This window comes from Elephantulus edwardii, unplaced genomic scaffold (genome assembly GCF_000299155.1).
Source record: "Elephantulus edwardii isolate Elephantulus edwardi_28Jun2011 unplaced genomic scaffold, EleEdw1.0 scaffold00482, whole genome shotgun sequence".
NCBI lineage: Eukaryota > Metazoa > Chordata > Mammalia > Macroscelidea > Macroscelididae > Elephantulus > Elephantulus edwardii.
The window spans coordinates 215,973-227,918 of NW_006400232.1; the positions used below are offsets into that span (position 1 = coordinate 215,973).

Below are 11,946 nucleotides of genomic sequence, written 5' to 3' on the forward strand. Positions count from 1 at the left end.
GAGGAGGAAGAAGAAGAAGAAGAAGAAGAAGAAGAAGAAGAAGAAGAAGAAGAAGAAGAAGAAGAAGAAAATCCACACATCACCCACCTTCTGGCTGCCTAAGATGTTGACACTCCAAATGCAGCCCAAATACCCCTTGAAGAGCGCCCCCCAGGAGAAACAAACTTGACCACTATGCCATCATCAAATTTTCCCTGACCACTGAGTCAGCCATGATGAAGATGGAAGATAACAACACACTTGTGTTCATTGTGAATGTCAAGGCCAACAAGCACCAAATTAAACAAGCTATAAAGAAGATCTATGATATTAATGTGGCTAAGGTCAACACTTTCATTAAGCCTTTCATTCGACTTGCTCCTGACTATGATGCTTTGGATGTTGCCAACAAAATTGGGATCATCTAAACTGAGTCCCGTGGTTGCTGTGATGCTGAAGACTGTGACAGTGATGTGCCAATAGTGGTAATAGGTACCCATGGTGGACAGTGTTGGCTGGAGCTTACCGACTAAATCAAGCCTGGAAGCAGGAGCGGCATCCACTTCCAAAATAGCTTGCCTCTGGAAACTCTATGTACGAACAGTGCTCAGGCTGTTCGTTCATAGGGTCACTATGAGTCGTCTAAAACTCAACGGCATCAAACAACAACAAACTGAGTCCAGCTGACTAATTCTAAATACAAGTTTTTCTCACCAAAAAAAAAAAGGAAATATGAAAGAGGCAGCAAGCTACTGAGCTGAGGCTCTATTTATGGCCTTGTTCTCTGGATGGGGGTTGGGGCTAAATCCCAGGCAAATAAAATGGTGTCATAAAGAGTTCAAAGATTACTGGGTGGTTCTCATGCTCGCTCTTGTTCTCTGAAGCTATATATGCATCCTAAGTATCCATTACTTCTGACATCATCATGTTCCCAAGGCACCAATTAATTCTATGCGTGCCAATATTGGCTTCCTGATTCTGATAGCTTAATTTTCCAAGTACAAACGTTTGCTTTTTTTCTTGGTTCTAATCCTAACAATGATACACTAACTTACATGATAACAATTAAGATAGTAATCACCATTAGAGAAATAAGTGACTACAATAGTCTCCTTCTTCTATAAGTGATATTAGTGTTGAGCTTTTTCCCCTGAGCTAAGAACAATCATAAGTCTGTTCATTTCATGAAAGCTCACTAATATGTCCTTTTCTGTATTTAAAGTATGCTTTATAAGACATTTTTAAACAGAAAGTTTTTAAGAAAATCCATTCAAGACATTTGCAACATTTAAAAAAACATTTCTAAGTAAGAGACTTCTACCACTTTTACCTAAAGAGTTGTGCTGTCAGTCCACCAGCTTCTTGGAGAAGAAATATGGGCAATCTTTGTGCAATTTACAGCCCCTGAAAAACTCACTAGATGGTCAATTAAAAACTGATTCTGACTTGATAGCACACCATAACACAGCTTCTAAGTAAATGTTTATAAGAAAGAGTAAGTTAAAATAGGTCGTTTACAAAAGAATAAAACAGTTTAAAGACCATCTCAGGAACATGTCTGAGACCTTAAAAACCAGATGAACTGTGAAAGGATATCAAGAATATCATTCATGAGCCTTACAAAAAAAAGGTCATTACAAAGACAGAGGAATAAGAAAAGAACAAAATGGATGTCAGAAGAGACTCTCAATATTGCACTAGAGCACTGAAAAGCCAAAGTAGAGGGAAGAAATAAAAAAGTTAAGGAACTGAACAGATGATTTCAAAGGGCAGCTCAGGAAGATAAAGTATTGTAATGAAATGTCTAAAGAACTGCAATCAGAAAAATCAAGAGACAAACTCGCTCTGGATTTCTTAAACCGAAGAAACTAAAGAAAAAAAGTTAAGCCTTGAGTTGCAGTACTTAAAGATTCTATGGGCAGAATGATGAATGTTCCATGAAACATCAAAATATGATAGAAGGAGTACACAGTCACTAAAAAAATTTAAAAATTGTCTAACAGAAGACTTTAATGAAACAGCATATGATCAAGAGACAATGGTGATGAAGGAGGAATTTCAAGCTGCTCTGAAGAAATTGGCAAATAAAAAAAGCAAAAACAAAACAAAAACAAGGCTCCAATATAAAAGAAATACAAATTTACATATTTCAACAAATGAATGCAGACCTGAACATGCCAAGCAGGTTGTGCCAGGATATCTGAAGTATAACTAACAGAACCAACTCAATGGAAGCAGTTCATATTTAATCCAATTTAAAAAAAAAAAGGTGATGCAAAATTATTGTGGGAATTATTGAGTAATATCACTAATATCACACACAAGGGTGAACCATGATCCTACTGAAGATTATCCAAAAATGATTGGAACAGTATATTGACAAAGAACTGCCAGATGTGCAGGCTGAGTTTAGAAGAGGTCACCTTACTAGGATTATTATAACTAATGTTAGATGGATCTTGGCTGAAAGCTGAGTACCAGAGAAATATTTACCAGTTTTTCATTAACTGTGTGGATCACAACAAGTTGTGGCTAATCTTGAGAAGAATGAGAATCCCAGAATATTTAATTGTGCCTATAAGAAACCTATACTTCAACTGGGAAACAATCCTTAGAAGACAACAAGGAAACACTGCATGGTTCAAAATCAGAAAAGATGTGTGTTAGGAATGAATCCTGTCTTCATACCTCTTCAGTCTATGCAGAACAGATCATTCAGGAGACTGGACTTTATGAGGTAGAATGTGACATCAAAATTGGAGGAAGTCTCTTCAACAACCTGCTCTGTATAGATGACACAACCTTGCTTACTGAATCTGAGGAATACCTGAGGCATTTGCAGCAAAGGATCCAGGACTAGAGACTTCAATATGGGTTGAAGCCCAACCCCAAGAAAACAAAGATTCTAACCATTGTGATAACTGGCAGCATGATAGATGGAGAAGATATTGAGATTGTTAATAGCTTCAACTTACTTGGCTTCATAATCAACACTCTTGGTACCAGCGTTGGGAAAGTCGGCTGTCAAGGAACTCTCCAGAGTACTGAATAGCAAAAAAATCTTGATCTAAGATATTGAGCCTGATCTAAGCCATGATCTTCACAATTGCTTGTTATACATCAGAGAGCTGAACAATGACTAAGGATGATAGTAGAAGGATAGATGTCTTTGAGTTGTGGCACAGGAGATGAGTATTGAACATACAAACAAATAGATCTGTCCTGGAGAGGATGAAACCAGTCTTTTCCTTGGAGGCAAGGATTTTGAAGCTCTATTTCATATACTGTGTCCATCTGGTCAGGAGAGACCAATCCTTGGAGAGGGGCATCATGCCTAGAAAGTGGAGCGACAACACAAGACAGGAAGACCCCATATGAGATGGATTGACATAGTAACTAGGTTAATAGAGTAGATGTATCAGTGACAATGAGATTGGTTCAAGATAGAGCAGAATTCAGAGCTTATAGGATCTGTAGGAACGACAAGTGACTCAATGGAACATAACAACAACAGCAGCAGTTATTAAAATTTTAGAAGAGAGGTAGAACTGTACAAAAAAGTCATATTTCAATTGTAAAATTGTTTTATAATTTGTTAACACACAAAAATTTAAAAATTATTTGTATTAAGAAATTTTGTTAGTATCTTAAGTATATCAACAAAAAAGGAACTTTAACATATGTTCTTAAAGAATGTTAAAATTTAGAGGATGGAAAGAGGGGGCAAAGGAAATGGGAAAGATCTTGCGGGGTTCTGAAACGACAGAGTAATGATGAGCATAGTCCAATGGTGATTAATTTTATAAAATAGAATGCCTGAGGATAGACAAAGGAAAATTTTAAGTTTCAGGAGAGAAGGTGCTTCAGGTGAGACACTAACACCCAGAGCCAGAATGTTTGGATGCTGGTGAAGAGACAGGGACTGAAACTTTCCCAAGGAAAGGTCAATTCATTTGCTAAACCTTGCCCATTCTCTCCTCTCTCCCCTTGCAGCCTTGAGGCCATCCCAGGAGCCAAACAGGACAAGCGAGTTTTGAGACAGAGCTACAAACAAGGGAACTACTTTCTCAGCTTTCTGCAAAAAGAAGGACTGACTTAAGACCACCCTGCACACAAACTGCTTAAGTTGGTGCCCCTGATCTTGTACTTAATTGTATTTATGGGAAACCTACACTTGGACCAATTGGTAGCACTGTGACAGAGAAGAGATTGAGGTTGTTAACAATTTCAGCTTGCTCAGCTTCACAATCAATACTCTTTGCACCAGCATTCAGGAAATAAAAAGTTGAATTACATTAGGGGATTATACTGCCAGGGATCTCTCCAAAATGCTAAAGAGCAATGACATCAGCATAGAGACTAAGGTGCACCTAATTCAGGCCAATTACTTGCAATGCCTCAGAGAGCCTAAACAATGACTGGAGTTGAAAAACAATTGACACCTTTGAGTTGTGGTACTGGATAAGAGTGTTGAACATATCATGGTGCCAAGAGAACAAACAAGTTTATTATGGAAAGGGTGAAATCAAGTTTCTCCTCAGAGGCAAGAATTTTGAAGCTCTGTCTCACACATTTTGTGCATGTGGCCAGGGAGGACCATTACCTTGAAAAAGACATCATGCTTAGAAGGGTGGAGGATTAGTGCAGGAGAGCAACACCTGGATGACATGGATTAAAACAATAACTGGGATAATGAGGGTAGGTGTGTTAGAAGCAAGAAGACTGGCTCAAGATAGGGCAAGGTTCAGAGCCACTGTACATATGGCTTCTATGAGTTTCAAGCAACTCAATGAATGATACATAACAACAATTCAATTTTATTTGGAAGCTCTTCTGAGAATTAGTTATTGAGGAGTAAATTTTGAGGAACATCAATCATATTTTCAAATTTTAGTCTGCATGAATAGGGAATGCTAAAGATGTTCTGTCCTTGAATACTATATTTTATGCAGCAACAATGATGATACCAGATCTTACCCTTGATGATTCCTGATGACAGCATTTCCTGAGGTTGGAACAATGTCACCAGTCAGCATTTTGAATGTGGTGCTCTTCCCAGCTCCATTTACTCCTAGAAGCCCAAAGCACTAAGGGAAGACACAAGGTAAACAATTAGGAAAAAATAACATTTACTTTCAAATAAGAACAAGTAGGTGTTGTTGGTTTGTGATAACTGTAGACCTTTAAAATAATACCACTGTATAAAGCAATTAAAGATTTATGAAGTACTTTCAAAACCATCTTGATACTGAATGATACAAAATTCCAGTAAAAATTTATAAACATTCCTGTAGAAAAGTCAAGAAGACGGGCAGTAAATGTCAGCTACTCCAATACATGCTGAGATTCCCATGTCACAAATACTTTACAAATCTTTTTAAAAAGCAGCCCAGTTTATATTTTCTCCATATTCCATTACTTATTTTCCAAATTACATAAAATAATTCTTTTCAGAGCAAGCATAACAGGTAGTTCAAAACATGCATAAGACAGCATAGCTAGTCTTAAAGCAATAGCAAGCAACAAAAACAATATTCTTTTCTTCACATTTTTTCTACCACAAATCATGGCAAGATCCCAAGGCAACTGCTAAATTTCACTGGACTGGTAATTAACTCATTCCTCTCTACCTCAGAACACTCATCTCTGTCACACTTTTTTTCAGCTTATACACAGGACATGGATGGTAAGCAGATAACAGTATTGCCCACTTTGAATTCCTCTGGTGCTTGGAACAATATGCATGCAAGACTGTCTTTTATTTTTAACAATTAGAGATAATGACTTCCAAAGTGGGTTTTCTTTTATATTCTAAATCCAAATCAAGAAAAATTTATATGGCTTCTGTAAATTCCTACTAATAATTTTTCTCATACTAAAGACAAATTCATGAAAAAGTTTATGAACTATTGTGATGATACATGAGTTGTCTTAACCTTATCACAATAACTTTTTATTACATTAATAACTTAAAGAATACTAAATCCAAGTGCTGGAACTGCTTTCCTTAGTTTATTCAATTTACAAATTTTTTCACTGAATAAAAGCCATCAGGATACCCTGATGATGATTAAAATTCTATACTCACAAGGAATTTCAAAAATTATGTGACAAATAAGCCAAATCAAATCAGTATACAGAAAATTTAAAGTTACATTCTACTAACCTATTGCTTCTACAGATTTTACAACAGTTTCTTAAATTGAGAATTAATAGCTAAAAGGAACCTTTGAAATTAAGAAACTGAGGTGAAATCTGTAGATTTTTACCCCAAAAGTCAGATATTCTGAAAGTAACAATGGCCAATTTTAACTTAAAAGGCTTGCAACAGGAAGGGGTAAGATAAAATTTATTTACCTCTCCTTTTGAGATACCCAAACTAATATTCTGCACAGCAGTGGTCCTTCTGAAAAAGTGTTGATAAATTTTGCTAAGGTTGTATAACACAAGAATGTCTCCACTGGTTCTTCCTTCAAACACTCTCCTTTGCTCTTTCTCAACATCTATATTCGCAGAAGTTTCAACCATGTTTTTGAGGGAAGAGTGACTTCTGGAAAGATAAATTGAGAGTTAGTCCATAGAAGAAAGATTATAATAGGCCACAGAGTTCAGAAATCTATCAATATAAAAGGTATGGACTTCAGAAAAACAAAATCAAAACAAACTAAACTCTGTTGCTATTGAGTCAATTTCATCTTTTGTTGAACCCATATGTTACACAGTAGATATGGTTCACAGGGGTTTATTAATCAAATATTTCAAGAAGCAGGCATCTGTTTTGTCATACAAATCAGTTTTCCTTACTGACCTGAAGAAAATATCTATATTCCTATAAAACTCTGCAATAGTTGTCATTAGGTGCCCTTGAGTTGGAACCAAACCATTGCTGACCTTCAGCAAATTTTGAGAGGCTGTAGGTGGCATGACAGGACACTACCCGTCTTTTTTCCTTCAGAGTATCAGGAGGATTCAACTGCATGCTTATGGGTTGGCAGCACAATTATCCATGAGGCCACCACAGGTCCCTATGGTTTAGCCATAAGGTGATTATTGACTGGAAGAAGTCTCTGTGAAGGCATCTGAAGTACTGGTAGTTTTCAATTTATTAATCTGACACAGCTGTTTGAGATTATGTACTTGTAAAAATGCAATGAATATTGTGTATTTCTGTATGAACAACAATTTTACTTAACAATAAAGGGGGGAATAAAGGTTCCAAATTGTATCCTTCTCCTATCTCTTCCCAATTGAAGATACTTTTGTTGTTTTGTTTTCCCAGGGTAAATGCTTCATTTTGAACAAAATTCTACTTTTACTTAAAACAATTTACTTAACAGTAAAGGAAAAAAGATTCCAAATTGTTTACTTTTCCTATCTTCCCAGTTGAAGGTACTTTTGTTCTGTTTTCTTTGGGTAAGTGGTTCATTTTGAAAAAAAAATATTTTCTTTTAGTTCTTGAAATAGTTTAATTTTCTGAAAGATAGTCTCAAGAACTCTGGAGCCTAGTCTGTAGAGAGCTGTACTGCTAACCCAAAGGTCCAGACCCTGGTAGTTTTACTTCTCCAAAGGCTTCATGAGAGAAAGATGAGCATCTCTTCACAGGCAATTTACAGTCACTGTGTCCTCCTGTATGAGTTATGGCCTCTGAAAACCCACGTGAGGGTCAGCTACGAGTTGTTTTCAACTTGACAGTACATACCAACAACAGAGAGAGATACACTGCCCTAGAAACAATATCTGGCAAAGTTATAGTAGTTTTATGGTTATAGCTTCACTGAATTCCCACTCTTAATCTGCCTCCAAAAGTAAAATTTCAAAAACTACAAAATTTGGGAGAGATTGGAATGCGCTATGCTGAGTGAACTACCTCAGTCACATGAAGACAAATACTGCATAGGACCATTGTTGTAAAAATAGAAAAATAGCCGGTAAAACATGTATGGAGGTCCAAGGGGTCAGGGTGGGAGCAGTGGGTTGAGGATGAGCAAGGGAAAAATCACAGGGTGAAACAACTTGGTGGGTAGAGGGAGGAGGTAAAGGAAATGGGAAAGATTCTATAAGGATTTGAAAAGTCTTGGTCCTGGGGTCATGGTTCAGTGGTGATTGATTTTACAAGATGAAATGAATAGGAATGATTGTGTGAAACACAATGTGAATGAAGGGTAGTGTGAAACACAATGTATATGAATTTTGTGTGCATACCAATATAAAATTTAAAAAATAGTTAAAAAGTCAATATTATAGTATCAATTAATTTTTTCTTAGAAAATATAATCAAAGTATATGGTCTGTCATGAGGAAGTTAGGTAATTTCAAAAGAGAAAATACAGTGATCCTATTAAATAAATTGATCTCACCAAGTGTCATTAGACATTAAGTATAATTAGATATATGTCATATCTTACAACTTCTAAGATGAAATTTTCACCATATTTCTTTTAGAGAATCTGTGATGTTAAAGGGTTAATTAAAACTGCAGGAAATACCTCAACTGTTGCAGAAAGTCCCAATGCAACAGAAGCCTCAGTAGGAGGAGAATCGTGCCATGCAAGGCCAACTCCACATAGATCCAGCCTAGGAAGTTCATCTCAAAGGGACTTATGTAGGAATCAATACCAAACTTGTGGGTCAGGTCATATTTTATCTGATTATAACAAAGCTCTATCAGTCCTTGTCCCAGGCAGAATTGAGGAAAGATTGTAAAAACCCATTTGAGGACATCATAAATGTTCTGTAAATTCTGCATAATGAAAGAAAAAGAAATAAAATTTGAAAATGTCTGCTTTTAACAAATAACTTCCATGTCTCCTTGACCATCCCATATCACAGGTCATTTCTATCTCAGCAACTCAACAATATCCACAGAATGGAACTCTCACCCTTGTCAATTGGCTTCTTCCTTTACTCATGTTGCATGAAAGCTGTGATTGTGACTGTTATTGTTATTAACACATGGTTTCCATAACTAATGATTCAACTTTCCCCATGTGACATCTATCCTCTCTTAATCTCAATTTAGTTATTTCAAAGCTTCTACTTTTATTAAATCACCTGAATCTCAGAGGAAATATAATTTTCAAGTATCTTTAATCTCATAATATTAATAAAAAAGAGCCTACCACATGCCCAAATAAAATGGAATGGATTGAGAAATTATGGTATATTCACACGGTGGAATACAATGCAGCACTCAGGAGCAATGATTTTCTAAATTACGGCCTCAAGCAAAATATCTCTCTCTGAAATTGATACACAGGATTTGGACTTAAATTCTCCTAAACAAGAGATGGACAACAGTGTGAGAGACCAATAGCAGTGTGTAGTACAAGGCATCACAGAAGTGACTGGAGATCATATTAAAAGGTAGTTGGGAAGGAAGGGTTTGACCAGGTAGCTGGGTGTGCAAGAAATGGGGATGTAGTAGGGAAAGGGTAGAGCAAGTCAAATATGCTTGGGGATGGGAGAGGGTGGGCAGTGAATGTATTCGTTATTTCTGTCAGGGAAGGGTTTTTTATCTTGTAGGTAAAAATGCTTGTCTGTCAGATATTCTTCTAACAATGAACATCCCAATTAATAGACTAGGAAGGAGGATTGGCTATCCACTTCTGAAATATAACTGGTCTTTGAAAACTCTACGAACAGCAGAACATACTTAGACTAGACTAAGAGTATGGAAATTGAAGTTGAGCCCTCACAAGTGGAAACACAAAGGACAAGAAACAGTTGTAAGAAGAAATTAACAATTGGTATATGGAATATGAGAAGCATGAATATAGGGAAACTGGACATTGTAAAGAAATAGAACATATAAATATGGACATACTGAGTATTAGCTAAATGAGATGATTTAGCATGAGACATTTTGAATACCATGATCATATGAGCTGTTATGCTGGAGATGAAAAAGTGAGAAAAATGAGATTGCTTTCATAGTTAAAAAGGGCATTTCTAGATTCACCTCTAAATACAATATTTTGAGTTACACATACAAGGAATATCTGTTAATACCACTATCATTCAAATATATGTGCCTACAACCAGAGTCAAAGAGGAGAAAATAGATGATTTTTATCAACTGTTGCAGTCAGAAATTGATTGACTATGACATGTAACCAAGATGCATTAATAATAATGGATGACTGGAATGCAGAATTTAGGGACTAGGAAGAGGAATCAGAAAATATGGACGTGCTGACAGAAATGAGGCTGATAGAATTCTGTACAATCAATTATCTATTTTTAGAAAATACCTTTTATAAGTAACATAAACACAGGTTATACTCATGGATTTCACCTGATGGGATGCACAGACATCAGAATGATTATATCTGTGGAAAGAACAATTGGAGAAATTCAGTATCAGTAGTGAAAACTAGGTCGAGTGCTGATTGTGGAACAGACCGTCAACCGCTCATATGCAAGTTCAAATTAAAACTAAGGGAGGTTATATCATATCCAAAGGAATCAAAATTTCATCTTGAGTTTATCTACCATGAATTTAAAAAACAACTCAAGAACAGATTTGAGGACTTGAACACTACTGAATGAAGACCAGATAAGCTGCGGGAAGATACCGAGAATATTGTTGATGAAGTATGCAGAAAGTCACTACAAAGAAGAAAGAAGAAAAGAACAAAATGGATGTCAGAAGAGACTCTGAATATCGCACTAGAGTGCTGAGAAGCCAAAGCAAAGAGAAGAAATCAAGAAGTTAAGGAGCTGAATAGAAGATTTCAAAGGGTCACTTGGGAAGACAAGGCAGGCAAAACATTATAAAGAAATGTGCAAGGAACTGGAGTTATAATATCAAAAAGGGCCAAATATACTCAGCCTTTCTTAAGCTGAAAGAACTAAAGAATAAATTCAAGCCATGAGTTGAAATGCTTAAGGGTTCTACGGGCAGAATAGTCAATGATTCAGGAAACAATGAAAGAAGTTTTCTTTTACTTTTCAAAACGAAGGCTGCATAGTGGAGTGGACTTTGGGGGAGGGATTGTATACCAGTGAAAGAATTTTTATTTTACTTTTCCAAGAGAAGAGCAAATTGGGGAGGGGGAGGCAGGGAGTTGGGCAGGGAGAAAAGTGCAACAATGAATGAATGGAAATACAAAGTCTCTGTAACCTTTTATTGAAATTAATTTTTAAAAAGATAAATAAAACACAAAGACTTCATTTAAAAAAAACAACACAACATATGGAAGGAATATACAGTCATTGTACCAAAACTAATACGCTGACACAGAAGAATTTAAAGAAACAGCATATGATCAAGAGACAATGGTGATGAAGGAGGAATTACAGGCTGCTCTGAAGGACTTGGCAAAAAATAAAGCCCCAGGAATTGATGGAATACCAATTGACATATTTCAGCAAACAGCTGCTGCCTTGACTCACCAAGTTGTGCCAAGATATCTGGAGGACAACTACTTGGCCAACTGACTGGAAGAGATCCATATTTATTCCCATTCCTAAAAAAAGGTGATCCAACAGAGTATGGAAATTATCAAACAATATCACACAAAAGCAAAATCCTGCTGAAGATTATCTAGAAAAGACTTGAACAGTACATTGACACTAGAAACATTATTGCCAAAGTAAAATGGTTCTTGTAAGAAAGTACCAGAAGAATGTCTATCTGTGTTTCATTTACTGCAGAGGCATTTAACTGTGTAGATCACAATAAGTTGTGGCTAGCCTTGAGAAAAATGGGAATCCCAGAATACTTGATAATGCTTATACAAAACCTATAATTGGGCAAAAAAATCAGTCCTCAGAACAGAGCAGTGAAACACTGTATGGCATGCATAACAGATCATTCAGGAAGCAGGGTTTTATGAGGAGTGTGATGTCAATATTGGAGGAAGACTAATTAAAAACCAACGATATAATATATTTGGGGCTAGGGGGTGGGGTTTGGGGAGGTGCGGGGGGGAGATTGTGTACCAATGAGGGAGTTTTTCTTTTGCT

The 11,946-nt window shown here is 36.4% G+C and overlaps 1 protein-coding gene across 1 annotated transcript in view; it reads right to left on the reverse strand.

The window, feature by feature from the left end:
- The window catches only part of LOC102848396 (ATP-binding cassette sub-family A member 13-like), a 619,024-nt gene that overhangs the window by 152,755 nt on the left and 454,323 nt on the right, over nt 1-11,946 (reverse strand). The window contains exons 24-26 of the mRNA XM_006902979.1: nt 8,466-8,719; nt 6,337-6,529; nt 4,957-5,066 (exon numbers count right to left, since the gene is read on the reverse strand). Of these exons, the coding sequence (XP_006903041.1) occupies nt 4,957-5,066; nt 6,337-6,529; nt 8,466-8,719 (557 nt within the window). The remainder of the gene's footprint in view (nt 1-4,956; nt 5,067-6,336; nt 6,530-8,465; nt 8,720-11,946) is intronic.